Source organism: Ruditapes philippinarum, unplaced genomic scaffold, assembly GCF_026571515.1.
Source record: "Ruditapes philippinarum isolate M1 unplaced genomic scaffold, ASM2657151v2 ctg2632_1_1_1_1, whole genome shotgun sequence".
Classification (NCBI taxonomy): Eukaryota; Metazoa; Mollusca; class Bivalvia; order Venerida; family Veneridae; genus Ruditapes; species Ruditapes philippinarum.
Window position 1 is genome coordinate 46,657 of NW_026865842.1, and position 21,030 is coordinate 67,686.

At 31.5% G+C, this 21,030-nt stretch overlaps 1 protein-coding gene across 1 annotated transcript; it reads right to left on the reverse strand.

Annotated features, from left to right (window-relative positions):
* Nucleotides 1-1,204: 1,204 nt before the first annotated feature.
* On the reverse strand, nucleotides 1,205-21,000 carry LOC132730513 (zinc finger protein 271-like). Its single transcript, XM_060716467.1, has 6 exons — nucleotides 20,982-21,000; nucleotides 20,323-20,451; nucleotides 17,270-17,443; nucleotides 15,522-15,662; nucleotides 7,715-8,014; nucleotides 1,205-1,440 (listed from the first exon to the last, which is right to left on the reverse strand). The coding sequence occupies exons 1-6, from the start codon at nucleotides 20,998-21,000 to the stop codon at nucleotides 1,205-1,207; spliced, it is 999 nt and encodes a 332-aa protein (XP_060572450.1).
* Nucleotides 21,001-21,030: the final 30 nt, after the last annotated feature.

Below are 21,030 nucleotides of genomic sequence, written 5' to 3' on the forward strand. Positions count from 1 at the left end.
CACAACAAATGCAGACCTTCGTGTGGAAATAAAACAACAAATGCAGACCTTTGTGTGGAAATATCAAAACAAATGCAGACCTTCGTGTGGAAATTTAACAACAAATGCAGACCTTAGTGCAGAAATATACATGTAACAACAAATGCAGACCTTCGTGTGGATATACTACAACAAATGAACAGAGGAAAGGTTTCTTTAAGTTGACTAATTACAAAAACGCATAATATTTTTAGCTTTGATGGCATTTTTTCTTCAATATACGTATGTCGCAACTCCTGTATCCGCACATGAAAACGATTAATGAAGATTGGTTCAACGGCTGATAACAGTAACTGAGAATAACTGGTATAGGCCAATTAGAATATAATTCCGTGAATCGTGGTAGATTTTTTTTATTATTTTCTGGGGTTAAATTTTTTAAAAGATGGACAGACAAGCTTAGAGCGTCCCTTAAAAGGGAGCATTAAAACGACAAGAGAAAATGTGTTTACAAACAATATTTATTACTAACATCATATTATACGAGTAATTTCAAGTTTGTTAAACTTTTTACACTTCCCTACTACATTTACGCCACAAACGTATTTTCACAATAAGATATACAATGGCATGAACTATTTAACAAATCTAGAGCTATTGCTAAAAACACAGATTAACACAACACATTTATAATTTCTTCAAAACAAAGAGAAAACGGAATCCCAAAAAGAGTCCAACACAGCAAAATAGAAAATGTTGCAGGCTCGGTTTGATTGAGCATGTTCAAGGACGGTACTTGCATTATGCAAGATCCCATCCACGGCGACGCCCCCGAGCACCGGCTTAATCATAATTGAACATTCAACAAAAAATATTTTACAAAACAATCATTTTCTCAATATGTATCTAATTTATCAACATTTTATGTATGCAGAACTTTCAGAGGTCTGCTACTTCAATCAAACTCTTATTGTTTGTTTATTTATTTGTTGCTTTTTGCTTTTCTTCCCATTTTATAATTTAATCAATTTTTACTTTTTGCGGTTTTTGCTGAAGCGTTTTTGTGTTACTTTAACAAGAAGGCGAGATATGATGCATTGTGTTACTTTTATAATGTGGAAGTATCCTATGCATAACTTTAATTCTGTAGCGAGCTATAAAAGAGTTTCTTTTGCATTATTTAAATACTTCTTTCATTCTTAGTTTAATACTTCATTCATACAGTCTAGTTATTTTTCTTTTGAATATTTAATCCATGCCGCATCCTCATATGTGTGTACATGTTGCTAGTTTGAGAGAACGCCTTGCTGCACACGTGACAAACATAGGGCTTCTCTCCAGTATGTTTTCTCATATGTCTATCTAGATCAATCTGGGAGGCACAGATCTTGTTACAAATATTACATCTGTATGCTTTCATCCCAGCCAACGATACCTGATCACCTACTGCATTTAACACACCTGAAAAAAAGCAATATATTTATAAATACACATATATGTTTTGAACAAAAAAGGCAAAAAAAAAGATGAATAAACATGTAACAATAACCTGTTCAAAGACAAGTACTAGTATCTGTTATTTCATATAGGTAATGAAAGCGCTGAAAGATTTGGTATAAAAATTGTTATTAATGGCGCCTTCTCTTTTCGATAAGATATTTTGAGCCTTTTTAAGGCAACAATCATAACGCATTGTTATTCTTAAGATATTTTGACCTAGAAGAATGATTAAACGAGCACTTTTTTTAATAATGTTTTAAACCTTAGCGACAGTTGGGTGAGAAATACAACAGCGTTATAAGCAAATGTGCTGCGGTAGTAATCTCTGTTGAAAATAAAAGCATTTAACTCAAAAAAATATGTGTAAATATTTTTTAACAGAACTAAGTCAGTTTCAGATGAGTGCATTTAATTAAAGGGGAAAAGAAAACGTAGGTTTTTTGGTGAGAAGGAAGCAAGATAGATATGCCAGCTCAAATTGGAAACTCCCAAGACCTTTCAAAAAAGAAAAAGAAATCAGAAACCTTAAGAAAACAAGTACATCAAAAGCTTACCAACAACAAAAAATAATACATAACAAATTTTACACATCATTTAAATCTGCACTTTTGAAAAAAAAATCTCCTCTAGACTAAAGTCGTAACAACTTAGAAAGTAAGAAAACGTATCTGTTAGCATAAAAAAGAATTTTACATTTGTCAATTGAAATCTACAGGTTTTTTTATTGTTTTGGAAAAAATAGCTAGATAGTCGATGACACATTAACTTTTATTGAAGGTGACTTGGAACGCGACCCTTTACAAAGTGTGCAAGAAAAACATATTGTTGAAAACGATTTATATACATGTACATGTATACAGAACTTGATAATATTATTTTAGAAGTGGAAAAATGCAATTTATTATTCAGTGTGGCAATACCACGTGACTATGACGTCATTTTCGGCATCATTTCCAAGACAAATATTGCTCGATTCGGAAAAGAAAATAGCCGTAAATATTTTATTTCTGTACCAATTTCTTTGGGATATGCACCAGTCTACGGGGGAAAATATAAGCTTTCCACAGATGTTGGATCTTTGTCAGTTTATAAGCCGTTTTATCAAACACTTTGCATAACCTTGGAAGTTGCTTGTATTAGAGCGGGCTTCAGTTGCAAGCTATTTCGTTTTCTGGCGTTATTTGGTCTATGCCATGATTAAAAAGTCAGGTTTACATCAACCGGGAGTACGGAAGGCAAAACTCTACCTAAATATGTTCATATTTTTATTATGAATGACATAAATCTTACATTTTTCTTCAATTGTCAATTCTGGCACCAGTTCCAAGTCGAAAAAAAAGGACTACAGTTTAAAGCAGATTTTAGAATCCGTTGCAAATGCGAAGCAACATGCCTACCGATCTCTTTCTACAAGTTAGTTTTTCATTGTTGATCTTTCACAGAGAGATTGTGAAAAAACTGATTGTTCCTTAAAGCAAATGACACTTACTTGTATCGCAATAGTGCACGTCAAAACACATAGATTTAGTCCTTCCTATCGAAAAATAATTTTTTGGTTTCGTTTTGAAGATGTTTAAAGTATTGCTCATCTTATCCTATGTAGTAAAATATGTTTTATTCTATTTCACACTGGCGAAATTGATAAGAAATATATGTGTTCTCAGTGAGCGAAAGAGTTAAAATATAAAAAAAACTTTTGTATGCTACGTAAAGGGTTACACTTTAACGCAAGTGTTGTAAAGCTTAAGGTAATTTTTCAGTCTATTTTTTGTAAAGAGTAACTGACAAACACTGGTCACACTCGTGAAAGTGATGAATATGTTCTTCTGTCCTCAAAAGAGAGACTTTTGAAAGGAATATATACTATATTTTTTCTGGAATTACCGTATAATAAATTTCTATGGAGTTTGATAAACGAAATCACAATTCGAAGTACTATGCACATGTATCATGTATCGGAATTAAAGTCATGAATCTAATTGTCACGCGCATTAACATGACGTTGACATTTTATGCTTATTAAACTATAAGCACTTTCATCATCAGTCAGATTTTGTTCTTAGTGCAGAACAATTTTAAATTTTTAAATATCATTACATATAACTTGGAACTTTGCCGTGTAAACCTGATAGTATTGTTACTTAGTTGCATTACTTATGATTCTCTATTTATCAAAAAGGCCCAAAATAGCCATGAGTCGCCAATAAAGAACGAGAATGGACGCCATGTGAAGTAAACAAAGTAGAAAATAGTAAACAGATAAATGATTTTACAAACTAACAGTCATCGATCACAGTCAAATTTCTTGAAACAAAACATTCAAAAAGACGGAAATAACAATGATTATCAATAATTATATAAATATTTACATAAACACCTGTAAGAGCAACATCGGCAAGATCTATGACTGGGGTCCATATGACACTGATGCGTCCATTGAATAATTGATAGATTACATAAGCTAAGTAAAATTACGATTACATTTGAAGAGTATATTCAATTTTTATCTATCAACTGTCAAATGACTTAATTCTTTATTTACATATCAGATAATTCACTTATTTGGCATATGCATTATGTTTATCATATTTTAGATTTTAATATGTGGTCCTTTTTTTAAATCTTAAAATGCTACAAAAATCCTGTTGAGGGCATCTGCAGGTCATGCCGCGTGCAATAATACATGCATTTACAGCCACTGACCACATCGATAAGAAATAGTCCCAAATAGCCCTATCAGTTTTATTCAGTTGATAAAGACATTATTGTTAAAACATTCTACTCTATTTAAATGTTTTCAAACCCCTTCCTCTCTTTACAATGTGTATTGGTGACCTCTCTGATAAAGCTGGGTTGACTAATATAATTAACTTAATTTGTCAGATATGCAGTTTATCAACAGAAATAAATTCAATAATAAAATAAATAGTGTTTAGTGTTCTTAAGTGAACGAAGTTATATCCAGTTCACGAAAAACGGTTACCGTGGGTATGAAACCAGGATGTTAAAATATTTTTTATCAACGAGTGCCATTGTGTTAAAAAGTTGAATCTATCATACAGGTTCTTTACCAAGTATATATATGAAATAACTCTTTACAAAAGAATAACCTTTGACTTTAAAATTGCCGCGTTGAGGCGTAACGCTTTTCACAGCATACAAATGGAAGTGATCCTGAATGTGCACGTTCATTGGACAGGCTAGCTAAGTCAAACCGAGCCTGCAACATTTTCAATTTTGCCGTTTTGGGCGATATTTAGGGTTTCTGTTTTCTCTCTATTTTGAATATTCCACGTTTAGTATTGCTACACATGACACTAATAGATACCGTGAAAAGAGCAAATCAATTTCTTTACAAATACAGACAACAATTTTACGACTTTTAAAATCACTTATAGCGCAGCGAGTAAAAATCATTTAAATATTCATTTGTGTTTATGTAAATTGTATAGTAAATAAAATGTGTTTCATGGTTAACATAATTATAGAAAGAGAACGGAAGGCATGTTTCTTTGCATTTGCAACGGATTATAAAATCTGCTTTAAACTGTAGTCTTTTTTTTTCGACTTGGAACTGGTGCCAGAATTGACAATTGAAGAAAAAGGCAAGATTTACGCCATAAATAATAAACATATAAACATATTAAGGTAGGATTTTGCCTTCTGTACCCCCGGTTGATGTAAACCTAACTTTTTAATCATGGCATAGACCAAATAACGCCAGAAAACGAAATAGCTTGCAACTGAAGCCCGCTCTAATACAAGCAACTTCCAAGGTTATGCAAAGTGTTTGATAAAACGGCTTATAAACTGACAAAGATCCAACATTCTGTGGAAAGCTTATATTTTTCCCCGTAGACTGGTGCATATCCCAAAGAAATTGGTACAGAAATAAAATATTTACGGCTATTTTCTTTTCCGAATCGAGCAATATTTGTCTTGGAAATGATGCCGAAAATGACGTCATAGTCACGTGGTATTGCCACACTGTTATTAGGAAATCATTTCTACAATATTTATGAAAGGGCGATACTGTTGGTTGTCACCAGTCGTGCAAGTCAATTGAAGTCATATAGTTCACCGAGACGCAAACCCAGTACGGTTATAAAATTTATAAATCTAAAATGTTGCCATCAAAGCGTCTATGATATCGACAGTGATAGTTTTAACTGATATTTATGGACCTGCCCGTTTAAATCCAAAACGAATCGATATACGTAACAAATATGATGTACATAACCAAATTTGATGTACATGACCAACTGTTCAATGGATGGTTTGATTGGGAAAATGGAAAAGTTACCAGAATTGGAAGAGCTCTTACGGGCTGTTCGATTAGTAGCCTGCTATTTTCAGAAGCTCTTCTATCTATTCCGCCAGATAGACAGAATTACGACTTTGAAGAGGTAAGTCATGTGATCAAACAAACAAAATCAATGATTTTCTAAATTTATTTGAGAAAAAGTACAATAGAGCAGTAGATAATGTTTACAAAGAGTTGTGCTCAAAAATAAACGAGCCTAAAATAGAGTGTATGTACATTCGTAACAAATGTGTAAAATAACATGTGTGTAATGATTGTAGATTAAATGAAAAACATATTGTGAAAAAATAAGTGTTCTTCTAAAACTAATTACGCTTACAGCACAGAAAAAAAGTTCAAAAAAATTACAACACAAACATTTACACAGCATATAACACCTGCATGCAATGTCTCGCATTTGTAGTTTATTTGCAAATAAACAAACAAAAAAACGCAATAGAAAAAAAGAACTTGTTGATAAAGTAAATATTTACAATTGCAGTAGAAATTATCAACATGTTCGTTCATAAGTATCGAGCGATAAAGTTCATGTATAACAAGAGCTGTCCTAATTAACTTTTCATATGATAAATTAAAGCCAAGAAGAAAAGGGGACAGAATAGTCAACAAGTATTTCAAGTTTAAAGTATCAAAATACAAAGGCAGATAATTCAGCAAAAAAATCCATTCAGGATTATCTGCCCTTTAAAACAGGATTTCAATGTTTAAAGTTAACAAAAGTGAATACCTTTGACAGGTTTTCAAAAAAGGGGGGATAACTTTGCAAAATATAATTTAAGGATTATCTGCTCTTGTGATATAGCATCACATGATGATAATGAACAAGTTCACCAAGTTTTAAGTCAATAGTTCTGGTAGCCTCTGAGAAAAAGGACCTTAAAATGTTACCACAGAGACCTTGACCTTTCATCAATGACATGTTGATTGCAGCGGCTAGTGTTTACAAATAAAATATTTACACGCAATCATTTAAAATTCATCAAAAGTTACACTGCGGAAACCAATTGTCTACGGACAGACGGACGGACGGACAAGTCATACCATTACACGTCCCGCAGAATCTTCAAACTTATAAAAACTATAAACTAGAAAAGTCATATTGCAATTACATTAGATAGCGATACTTAAAGGTCCATTCATGCTATATTTTCATTTCTAGAAAGCTTTTTAATTTTGATGTACTTGAACAGTATCCAAAAAGTTACTCATTGGCCAGTTACCTGAATCATCTTTTTCATGTGCTGCTTTTTGGCAATAAATTTATTTATTAAGTGATAGGTATTTTGTATAGCAGTCAAAATACTACTTTGTTTACATTTTACTACTTTTATGACAAACTATTTTACATGTATCGCAACTTTCTTCAGCAAACAATTCAATCTGGAAACAGTTAATTAATAATTATCTACTACACAAACTTTTCTATCTCCAACGTTTCGAGAGGTTAAATCCCTCTTTTTCAAGGAGTTTCTGAAACTCCTTGAAAAAGAGGGGTTTAACCTCTCGAAACGTTGGAAATAGAAAAGTTTGTGTAGTAGAATTCAGCAAACAAGCATGTAACATTATGTAAAACCATAATTTAAACATAATAAAATTCAAGTTTGCCCTTTCTAAAGAAATAAAAATTAATTTGTTTCTGAGGCATAATGTGCCTTTAATTTCATTCCTTATTATGTACATTTCTTAAGTGCCTGGAATAGGAATACTTTCTATCAAAAATTTTGGCGCAAATTTCACAAACATAAATTTGGTTTGAATGTTTGGCGCTTATATGTCCGTGTAAAGAATTTTTAGATGCGAACGTTTTATAACAGATATGACATCTGTGCTCTATGTTGTGTGTAGAACTACACGTGCTGATATGCCTTGTTAAACAGGATTTATAACTAAATTGTGCCTGACAACGTTCACACGTATATTTAGGTGAGCTGTGATGCTGCCGATTGTGGCATTGGAGGTCTTGTTTCCTTCCGTATTTCTTGTCACAAGTCTCGCATTCATATTTCTTTACTCCCATGTGAACAGTTGCTATGTGACGCTTCAAACTCTTGGGTATACTAAATCGTTTGGAGCAATATACACATACAGTGTTCCTCTTTGGTAATTGTGTGTGTATATTTGAAACATGATATTTCAGTCTGTATTCTGACGTATACGACTTCTCACAGTGCTCACATTTGTACAGCTTACTACTCGTTCTGACCCATGGACCTGTAACAATAAAATGAGATCATTTAGTGAATGATGTAAATAAATACTGAAGTAGAAATAATTGCTAATCTTAAACTATCATCTTCTCAAATAGTCAATTTCTCTCCTCTATCGCAAGACATCGCATGATTATTTTTGTACCAAACATTCTAAAAACCTATTTCACCAGAATGTTTTTTAACATACTCTGATCATATCATTCTGACCCTCTCCCATCCCCATCCACCTATAAACCATTATAATGTATTATGCTATACACATACAATGTAATTATTATGAATTTTCTACCACATGACCACATGTGTGATGAATGTCGGGCTTAAGATCAAATAATGTTTGTATCCATATCTTATACAAATAAAGAATAGGCGCAAAAAAAAACAGTTCAGAAAATTCACGTACAGCTATCTACGTAGCAAAATGGCTACCTCCTTATCTACAAAGCTGTCTCGCAGAAAAGATATCATATATTTTAATATTTTTTCTTCAATGAATACGAGGGGCATACAAAAATTAATGGTAACCACTCAATTTAAATGCATGTGTCTTTGTACATGTATTATATACGGTTGGAAATATTATTGATTTTTTTCTAACCAAAAGTCAATTTTCGCACGATTTTCACGTGCAATAAAATCTTAGCAGATCATTTAAATACATGTGGTTTTGTACATGTATAATAAACCGTTGGAAATATTATTGATTTTTTGCACGATTTTCACGTGATATATAATTCTAGCAGGTAATTTAAAGACACTTGGTTTTGCACATGTATAATATACCGTTGAAAAGATTATTGATTTTTCGCACGATTTTCACGTGCAATATAATTTTAGCAGATAATTTAAATACATGTGGTTTTGTACATGTATAATATACCGTTGGAAAGATAATTGATTTTTTTTCTAACCAAACGTATATTTTCGCACGACTTTCACGTGCAATAAAATTTTAGCAGTTCATTTAAATACATGTGCTTTTGTACATGTATAATATAACGTTAAAAAGAATATTGATTTTTTTTCACTAACTGTCTACTTTCGCACGATTTTCACGTGTAATAAAAGTTTTAGCAAGTCATTTAAATACACGTGGTTTTGTACATGTATAATAAACCGTTGGAAATATTATTGATTTTTTCCTAACAAAAAGTCTATTTTGGCACGATTTCACGTGCAATAAAATTTTATCAGCTCATTTAAATACATGTGGTTTTGTACATATATAATATACCGTTGGAAAAAGTATTGATTTTTTTCTAACCAACAGTCTATTTTTTGGACAATTTTCAAATGCAATTAAATTTAAGCAGGTTATTTAAATACATGTGGTTCAGTACATGTATAATATACCGTTGGAATGATTATTGATTTTTCTAACTATAATTTCTAAAATGTGCTTTTTGATGTTAAACCATACTGTATATAAAAATAGGTTAACATGATAAGTCATATATCCTTTTTATTATAAGTATTTTTAGCGTATCTAGTGTAAGTAATAGAAAGAGCACTGAAACACGAGGTTATCTGATTTGTACGAGGGGGCGTAGCCCCCCGAGTATTAATCAGATTACCGAGAGTTTTGGTGTTCTTTCTCTTTTGTATCATAGTCAAACATAAAAAAACGTTCCCTGTAGTTACAATATGAAACCCCGGCAAAAATGAACCAATGAACGAGCATCTAAATATGACATTTCTGTCAATTTCACTTTCACTGCCGTCACAATATGTAAACCCCAGCAAAAATGAGCCAATCAATGGGCATGCTCTGGAGTGCGGGTAACTAATACCCGCACTCCAGTTAACGCACTGTGCATGTATATGTATACGATTTAACCCTGACACATTTTCAACAGAAAGGTCTCCTAACTATGATACAAAACAAAGTTAAATTATCTCATTCTATGTGGGAGATGGGGAATATATACAGATACTGACAGTTTAAAGTATGTTTGTTTCACCCACAATCTTAATACATTTGTTTTTTGTCTGCAAATAATATTGTTTTTAAATAATTGTTAGTTTTTAAAACAGGTCTTAAATCGTAAACAAGAGTGTCTGTAATGTATGTACCTCATCTCCTGTCTGTAGTAAACAGTAAATATAATTTTAAATACATAGACATTTTATTCTAGAAATATGATATATGTCAAATTACATAAATAAGTTGTTTTATCCCTATGTTTTGATAATCACTACTGAACAGCTCATCCATGGTCTGACAATGAGTGATACATGATTTTGTAAAACCATTTTTGTATTTTCTGATCGTAAGATCAGTAAATACATAGCTAACGTCCACGGTCTAACACAAAATATCCTAACAGTCCTAACAACGCAAAGTAGTTCTCACTCAAAACTGCTTAAAAACCAGCAATTTAAAAGAAAGAATAATTTTTAATGTAGGCATTTAACGAATTACAGTGCATTAAAAGTTTAGATTAGTCAATAGAAATATGAGGTTACAATCACAAATTTCGCGGATGAATATCTTTTTTACCCAATGAAAAATGTTCGGCTATTTCCGTAAAGCTTCGGATTATCATGAATATCATTTTAATCAATGAAAATGCTATTTTTAGCTATGCCGATTACCGAATACTCCAGAGCGTAGTACACAAATAAATCTGACTGTCGAGTAGTGGAATATATACATGTCGGACTGTTTTGGCGAGAAGATTTTCGATCAATTATTTTCATCAGTGTTAAACAACACGTTTATCGTGAACAAAAATACCTCGAAATTAATAAGGATTACAAACACGAAATGGAAATTCTCAATTTAGAATTACATAATGTATTCGTTTTTATTCAAGGTTCATTTTATTTTTTTTTTTTTATTTATATTTTATTTTTTATTTATAAACAAAACTCATGGCCCTTAAGGGCATAAGAGTGAACAATCAACAAAACAAATAATAATAATACAAACATGGCATGAAGTACATATGTATAACTTCGCCGTGGTGCAGAGGTAAGCGGTCTCGTTGAGGGTGTGAGAGGCCTATGGTTCAAATTCTAGTCGAGGCAATTCTATTTTTTTTTTCATGCAAAATTCCATATGTAAATCTCAAACTGTTATAGAAGAAAATCAAAACGCTGTCGCTGCGTAAGATGAATAATAGTACAATGTATATAAAAATAAACTTATACAGGAAAGTACATACAGATAGTCAGTATGATTTAGATTGCAAAGATCAGAAAATACCATAGAGCTGCAGCCCTTTGATTTATATTGTGCGATAGTGCTTTACTACCAAATTTAGAATTTTACAGTATCATTTCTTATGGCAGTTTTTTAAGTCGAGGTCAGTAAAGGTTATCAAACTTTTAGAATGTAAAAAGTCTATTATGATTTTGTAATTAAATATCTCAAATAACTTTTTAAATAATGACAATGTGCAATTATGTAATCCTATTGCAATTGATTTATATGATGTAAATGTTGAGATGTGAATACGTAAATAAGGGAGGTAAATCTACAGTACATATTATACCAATCTCCTACGCAGTAATCTCCCCTTATCAGTACACGGAGAAAACAATCTGTAAAGGGAGGTAATCACTGTGAGGAGTTTGGTAATATGGATTGTGGAGTTATCCCTCTTAGTACTAGCTATAACAAGTCTCTTGTAATTCTTTGGAGAATGGCTATATACAATTTCAATGTTTTAAATGTTTTATATGTGTATAGATGAGACTATAATTAAAAATAAAATTTTAAAAAAAACAGTCTATTTCACACGATTTTCACATGCAATATAATTTTAGCAGATCTTTTAAATGCATGTGGTTTTGTACATGTATACTGTACCGTTGGAATGATAATGTTGTTTTTTTTTCTTACCAAAGTTTTATTTTTGCAGGATTTTCACGTGCAATAAAATTTTATCAGGTCATTTCAAAACATGTGCTTATGTATATGTTTAATATACATTTGGAAAGATTATTGATTTTTCGCACGATTTTCACGTGCAAAAAAATGTGCAAGTCATTTAAATACATGCGGTTTTGTACATGTTTAATATACATTGGAAGGATTATTGATTTTTTCTAACCAAAAGACTATTTTCGCACGATTTTCACTTGCAATAAAATTTAGCTGGTCATTTAAATACATGAGGTTTAGTACATGTATAATATACCGTTGGAAAGATTATTGATTTTTTCTTACCAACAGTCTACTTACTTAAAGGTCCATTCATGGTATATTTTCATTTCTAAAAAGCTCTTAATTTTGATGTTCAACATTGTATTTTCGCACGATTTTTACGAGCAATAAAATTTCAGCATAAATAAATGTGGTTTTGTACATGTATAATATACCGTTGGAAAGTTTATTGATTTTTCGCACAAATTTCACGTGCAATACAATTTTAGCTGGTCACTTATATACATGTGGTTTTGTACATGTATAATAATTATAAGTGGGAAAAATTATTGTTTTTTTCTTCTAACCAACATTCTATTTTCGCACGATTTTTACGTGCAATAGAATTTTAGCAGGTAATTTAAATAAACTTTTTGTATATGTATAATATACCGTTGGAAAGGTTATTGATTATTTTTCTTACCAACATTCTATTTTCGCACGTTTTGATTTTTCACACGATTTTTACGTGCAATCAAATTTTAGTAGGTCATTTAAATACATGTGGTTTTGTACACATGTATACCGTTGTATAGATTATTGATTTTTTGCACGATTTTCACGTGCAATAAAATTTTAGCAGTTCGCTTATATACATGTGGTTTTGTATACTGGTTGTAAACATGGCTGAGTTGCATTGTGATTTGAAAGAGGATCAAAGAGCTTATTGCAAAATTCGTGGTTTATTGATTATCCCCGCCCTGGACGGCTAATTCCCGCTACCTCTAAAAAGACATCAGCACTGTCAATGCCATAGTTGATGAAAATACATGGTGGAGAAGAAAAGTGACATATAGGGCCTTAGTGCATCCTGCGTTTTCCATATTGAAAGAAAAGTTTAAGTTAAGGAAAATATGCGCCCGTTGGATCTCGCATTAGCTAACTTCTGACCAGAAAATGGAGCGGGCTTAAAACGCATCGGTCTTATTGACTAGGTTCAAAGATAAAGACCCTTAGAAAAATTGTCACAGAGGACGAAACGTGGCTTTATTTTAATTTTTTAGCCCGACAATAAACTCAGTAACTAAATGTGGATAGTGGGAAACAGCGATCGCCCAGTTGTTGCTCGATGTAGTGGGAGCGTTAAAACAAATATGTATGCTCTATTTTTGACAATGATAGAATATTGGCCGTGTCAACACCATGATAGAGCGATTTGCCGTATACCTCCGAAAACGGCAGCCATGTTGTTTACTATAGGTATAAGTTGTATCATAGTTTGGAGACCTTTCTGTTGAAAATGTGTCAGGGTTAAATCGTATACATATACATGCACAGTGCGTTAACTGGAGTGCGGGTATTAGTTACCCGCACTCCAGAGCATGCCCATTGATTGGCTCATTTGGCTGGGGTTTACATAATGTGACGGCAGTGAAAGTGAAATCGACAGAAATGTCATATTTAGATGCTCTTTCATTGGTTCATTTGTGCCGGGGTTTCATATTGTAACAACAGGGAACGTGTTTTTATGTTTGACTATGATACAAAAGAGAAAGAACACCAAAACACTCGGTAATCTGATGAATACTCGGGGGGCTACGCCCCCTCGTACAAATTCAGATAACCTCGTTTTCGGTTTGCTCTTTTCTATTACTTAAACACATATAATTCACATTGACTAACATTCATGAACAATTCTGTGGATTTCAATAAACCATCATATTAGTAGTTAAACGTTTTACGTTGTAGACATTTTGGGGGAAAACAGAAAATGGAAAGCAAAAAAAGGGATATCTATATTTTTAACTTAAGAGAGGTCTGGTTTACAATAAATTTGGGAAAGGACACTCATAAGCTTTTTAGCTTTCTGCCCAATCCCAAAAAGTATTTTGTAAATATTGTTCACTTGTTAAATGTTATGTTGAATAAATATGTTTAAACCAATACAACAATTATCTTAAATACCAGTCAATAAATGAAAGTGTTATGAGCACCGGAAAATTAAAGGAAAAACGGAAAAATAGTGTAATGAAAGAACGGAAGGATGAACACTGGCATCCTGTTTCAAAGAACCAGTTCGGTAACATAGAAACATCATTTATCTTCATACTTTATGTGATATAACTCACTGTTCTAATGTTTTGATGTATGCACATATAAGCTGTAATTTATCATTATACACAATTTGAGAACCGACTGTTTCTTACTGGATTGTATTGACAAATTACCGGTAAATATAAAACATGTATGGATAATTTTACTTTTAATTTCAATAAACGCGTTTGTTACATTTACATTTATATCTTACATTTAAAATCAATAAATTCAATATGAACTTGGTGAACAGTCGACTCCACTATAACAAACTCGCTTATAACGAATTATCGTTAATAGCGAATTAAATCTTACATCCCCGGCCGATTTCTTTATTTTATATCAAACATTGCTTCTTAATACGTACTCGCTTAAAACGTATTTTCGGCTTTAGAGAACTGTTTTTCAAGCCCTTTTAGCAAACTCCGGATATAACGAACGATATTAAACTGTGACAATTATTTCGTTATAAGCAGAGTCGACTGTATCAGTAGATTGCTATCCAATAATGACATACCTGATCATGTGGCACTGATATCAGTATATATTTTTTATTAAATATTGCCTCTTGAAGTGTGTCATGTTTATCAACACAAACACAATTGTTCACTGTTTTAAAGTAACACATTTTGCGCCAAGTTATTTTAAAATCTGTCATGGCAATATATGACAAAGATAAAGTCATGACCATATGTGTCTTTATCATTCAAGCATGACCATTACTTTTTCGGCTGCTGAACAAGAAACTAATTTCGTTCTATATTAATTTCAAAATACATCTATCAATGACAAAATCGTTGACTACTTATAATAGTACTGCAAATTTTCTGTAAGAAAATCTCTTTAAAACATTATTTTTTTACTTTCTATGCAACTAACTAGACTTAATTTTTTGGTATTAATAGAAGTTTTATGATATGATAGTTTCAAAGCCAGTTTCTCTATAAGCAAAGCCACATCTTGTCTAACACTTTATTTTCCCCCTTTTATAACTTTTTTCTTCTTCGTTAAAGTCATATGCGTGAATGTACTCTGTATCCCCCATCCATATTTCAACGTTGTAAAACTTGGAATGTGTAGTACTCGTAAATGCAAGTATATTCTGTTTCTTTGTGTAATCCACAAAATGTAGGTTATTTCTGCAGCTTTTAATTTAAGTAGTCAAATATTCTTAACTCTTTGTAAACCATTATTGTAACTTTGAACAAGACTGTTTATTTAGTTGACGTAAAACTCGGGTCATGTCGAAGTCTAATGTGTCGATAGAGACCGCTACTTTGTGAAAACCCTCTGTTACAATACTGACAAATGTAGGGTTTTTCACCAGTATGTTTGCGTATATGTTTCATCCGGTCGTGCTTGCTAAGAAAAACCTTCCGACAGAAAGGACAGCCTTGTAATGAAAGTGGACCTCTTCCTCCGGATCTAGCCACATTGTCTATACCGGCATCTAAACTTACTGTACCTGTAAAAAAAAATTAAAAAAAATATTTTAGTATTTAATTGACTGGTTATCAGTTATGTGCAGAAATCATTCTAAAATATATAATGTATACTTTACACACTCGTACTAAAATTATCCTAAATTGTTATCAGGGAATAAAGTTGTTCACTTATAATATCAGAGTAAATACTGGCTGAATTATTATCACTGTATAAAGTAATTCGATAATAATATCCAAGTAAATGCTGGCTGAATTATTATCGTGTTATAAATTTACTAATATTATCAAAATAAATATTGGCTGAACTATTATCTTATTATCTTTAACAGTTGTTCACTAATAATAAAATTTGTAGACTCAAACTCTATGTCCGTGATCAAATTTCAACTGAGAATTTTTGCATCGGGCGAGGATCGAATCAGTGACCCCTGATAACTGTTCGGACAAGTAGAAATTTTCAAGAATTTGATAAAAAAAATATAATACGGACAAGTCAAGAAATGGTTTAAATATATTTATTTTAAACAATTTCAAACAGTAAGGTAACAAATTATCATAACATAGACAAAAATTCAAACACCATCCCATACACAAACTAGATCTGCTAATATACGACCAGTTATAAACACAATTAAAAAAGCAACAACAAACAAACTAAAAAAACTTACGCTTAAAAATTGACGAACAACATATATTTATCAAATAAACTTACAGTTCATAACAATAACAAAAGTGGAATATACTATGAATATGTGTCAGTTATTATACCCAGCATAATCAGTAAAATGTTACTAAAAGTGTGGTATGTATTTGCTTTTTCTGAACTATTTTTAGTCTTTTAAAGCAGCACGCCTACAGATTCATGTCAATTTTCATGAAATTTTTGGGAAATGTATTTACAAGCAAAATATTGTGAGGTGAACAAATAAAGTAATTTACATATTGCAAACGGCACTTACAATCCAAGAAAATTACCAAAAAGTAGTCAACATATGCAAAAAGAGTCCTTACTTCGTTAGTAATGCAGTAGAAATATGGTGATAAAATACAGCAAAATCAATTTTAAACCGCGAAATACATGCAAAATTGAACTAGGATCTTGAATGTGTTTACTTTTCTTAAAATTTAAGTACATTTTTCTCCATATTGATTTTCTTGAAATACTTTGGCTCATCTGGAGGCGTGCAGCTTTAAATAGGAAGTGTTTCAACGATTGGTTTATAACTTTCTTGTAACGATTACAACAAAATAAATTTCTAAAACAATTAAACTTATTACAATATCATGTAAAATTTGTAGAACAAGTCGGATATTTCAGGTACAGCTTGAATTACTCAAAGTATATCATTCCGCAATTTCCGGCAAAATGTCAGTTATTTTCCATATACTTTCTTGACAGGATTTGTGCTGATCCTGGTCTGATAAAGTGGTAATATTTTTATCCTATGTAAAGTATATTTATATTCTTCGTCTAATATTGATAGTTTAGTATAAATTCAAATCTCTGTAAGTATCCGGAATCATGTACGTATAGGAAGTCATTTCGGTACAAAATTTGGGTCATGAAGTGCCCGGATGTGCCTGTACAGACTGCTGCATATGGTGAAGGCCTTGTTACAATAGTTACAGACATGGTTCCTCTCTCCTGTATGAGTCAACATATGTCTTTCCAAGGCGAGCCGTGACCCATTCACTTTATTGCAAAATTGACATCGAAATTTTTCCGCGATACTGACAATTTGTGACGTCATGTTGTCGTCTGCTGTTGATGGAATCCTCAGACCTGTTCCAGACAGTCGGACTGAAAAAGAAAAGAAAATATTTGCTATTATTAGAAATAAAGAAAACTTGACTCTGTTTAAAACACTGCATCTAAAATAGGTGTGTATAGATGCGATACAATGTCTATGGGTCGGGCATTTAACCATTGAAACTACATATCATAATTGTTAAATTTAAATATTAAAATAAACTTAAATGATTATACAACAGCAGTTTCAAACACATTGTAATACATGTTTAATGTTTCGTGGTAATGTCAACAGATGTCAAACTAACCTTCAACCGACGTACACGAATGTCATAGGTTTTGATTGATAATTTTGTACATAATTTTCTGCGTTTTGGTACTGAATAACTTGAACAACGCCAAAATGTATCACTGCGCGCATTGATTTGACTTGAAGTTTTTGGGCCCATGCAAGAGAAAACACATAACAAAGTAATTTACCGCCTTCCAAATAAAAATGACGGAGACTAGAAAAAGAGGAGAATAGAAAACTCAACAGCAAAATGAAAGAATTCATTATGAAAGAAAGAAAAAACACAACAAAACGATCAAAGGTTTGGTAAATGCAATGATTTATGATCTTTTTATTGGTAATTACACTAACACAATCTAAACAATAACTTTAAATGAGAAAGAAATGATGCAAGTATACATGAAATAATTTATTGGACAAACCAGTCCTGTCACTATCTAATGATACATATTTTCATTAAAGCTGCATTTTTTTCAGACTAATAGTTTGTTGTTCTTTTTTTTTCAAATAAAATTTTAAGTTTTAAAGTATTTTAAATGTAAATAAAAATAAATGTAACATAAATCATTAGTTTATATAAAATAGCTACATTTTGTAGCATGCATATGACACTAAAAATCCACATATATGACCTAATATAGGCTAAAATATGCAAAATAACCTTAGTAACTCTTTAAGCAGCAAGGTCAAGATATGGGGATAAAATCGACATATTAAGTTAAACACGTAAATGTTTTTAACTGATTGTAAATATTGAAACATGTCTTTTTTTCTTCTTTTTTTTTTTTTTGGAAGTTTGATTTTTCTTCTACTTTTGTTCCGGAACTTGGAGTAAACATTTTATACAAGGTGAATAGTTGTACGGTCCGGATCGTCTAAGGGATGAAAGCTGGGTCATGTAAGGCTCTGATATGTCTATATAAGCTGCTGGAGATAGTAAAAGCCTTCCTGCAGTACGAGCATACATATTTCCTCTCTCCTGTATGTGTAGACATGTGTCTATCGAGAGCTGCCTTCGTGCCGTTTATCTTATTGCAAATTTTACACCGGAAGCGTTCCATAGCCAACGCGATACTTGCAGACGTTGATTGCATTTGTGACGTCATGTTCCATATTCCACTTGTGGACTTTTGATGCAATACTCCTAAAACATAAAATAAAATTATCAATTATTTTGGAATTTCATTGTTTAAACATTTGTTGTTACGGAATTAAACACAACAAAAATACATTTTGTAAAACAAAAATACAAAAACACAATAGTTTTATTGTATCTATACAGAAATATTGCTATATACTTCAGTTTTATAATAATACCAGCTAAAAATCTTCCATCATTTTTACATTATTGGTGAAGAAAGGGCACTATCTCGAGAATATTTATCTATACAGTACAAATAGTCTGAAATAGAACATACACAAAGAACAGGGAGGACCGATATATATATATATATATAGTCTAACGTGAATAATTTTATTGATTCTTCTCTTAACTTAACATAGTGGTTTGCTTTTCAGTTAAGTAAAATACTTAGCTGATTGGTGGGCCTATTGAATATCCAGGAATGCACCAAGTTATATGTTGATTTACATGACATTAATTTTGTATACCATGCCATTATTAAGAAGTCCTACGAAAGACGTATTTTCCGTCTTAAATAATAATAGCCACACAATATAAAGGATATGACGAACGTTAAGAAAGAATGTTAAGAAACAACAGGTATTATATGCAAAATGTTGTCATAATCAACTTATCAAGTTATCTATTGCAGGTATTTTTTGGTTATTTTAAGGTGTTTTGGTTATTTCAGGGTCAAAAGAATCGTTATGCTTATCACTAGTGAATAGGGCTCATACATTTATAAAATTTCAATGTTTCAAAAAAAATTACCTTCATTCAGTTATTATTATATTATAGCATTGTTTGTGAGAAGTTAAACAAAGTATGTTTTGAAATAAAAAAACAATTCTTCATTCATTTATCTGTGTATTAGTTTATTATTTACAACAAAATGAACAAACCCATTGTGATAATACATGTCACATAATCATAAAAACATTACAATAGCAACATCATATATTGATAAACCAAAAGCAAAATCAATATGTACTGCTGCAATACAGAGATACATGTATAAGCCAAGCTTCAAAAACTGGGTTGATTTAACGGGTTAATTTCACATGATAACTTATATATACCATTAAGCATATTACAAAATGATTATCTCCTCATATTATAACTTCTATAATATTTGATAATATTTTTTGTTTCCAGGCTATAAAATGTTCACATATGTGTTTCTTTATGCAAGTTCCATCACTATAATACATGTAATACAAACAGACAAAATGAACTTATAGAAAAATAGTAAAAAAACGGCAATAATTTTCAAAACAATAGAAAGTTCACAAACAAACATTCATGTATTCAGGTGAAAACGATTTCCTACATACATTTTGTACATGTAATAAGTTTTACAAGAAACTGATATACAAAAAAGTAAAAATTTACTCCAAACATTAACACTGAAGTTGTTGCTTCTTTCACCACAAAATTCAAAAACACTTTCCAACAAACGTCATTGTATGTTTTGTTTAGAAATATGCACAGTAAACATATGTGTTTTCTGGTTACTTTTGTTGGCAAACCTCTTCTCACAATAAGTACAGGCATATGGTTTCTCTCCAGTATGTTTTCTCATGTGTATTTCCAATGCTACATTTGAACGTTCTCGCTTCCCACAAAACTTGCAAATAAATCCACCTGAAAAAAAACAACACAACAATGATCAGTTTAAAATAAAAAAAAAAAAATAATATTAATCAGTTAAAAATAAACAAAAGGCCCATCTTGAAGACACATATTCACATAAAATGATGATGTAATGATATAATAAACAAACAGTATTGGTTGCAAGGTATCTATAAAAGCACTAAAAAGATGTCTGACATAGTCAAATCTGTAATCAAGTAGTCTAATTGTCCAACTGCTTTAATTATTATATTGTCATGCAACTAAATTTACTATTAATTCACATTCAACTTTAGAAATACCAGCAAGCCTCCTGTATTGTCCTTACAATGCAGAGTGACAATTGCCACTTCATTTCATCGTTTCCAAAAAAAAAAGAGCATAACTCAGTCTGGTTGTAAAATCCCACCTGGTGGCCAAGTGTTTCTTAGATCCAACCCAATGACACAGTTTTTCTAGATCCAAACCAGTGATCTTGTTTTTCTAGATCCAACCCAATGACCTAATTTTCTTTTAATCAAATTGCTTCATGATGGAGTTACAATATATCTTGATCAACATTTTGAAACAATGTTTTCCTTTTATCTGCCC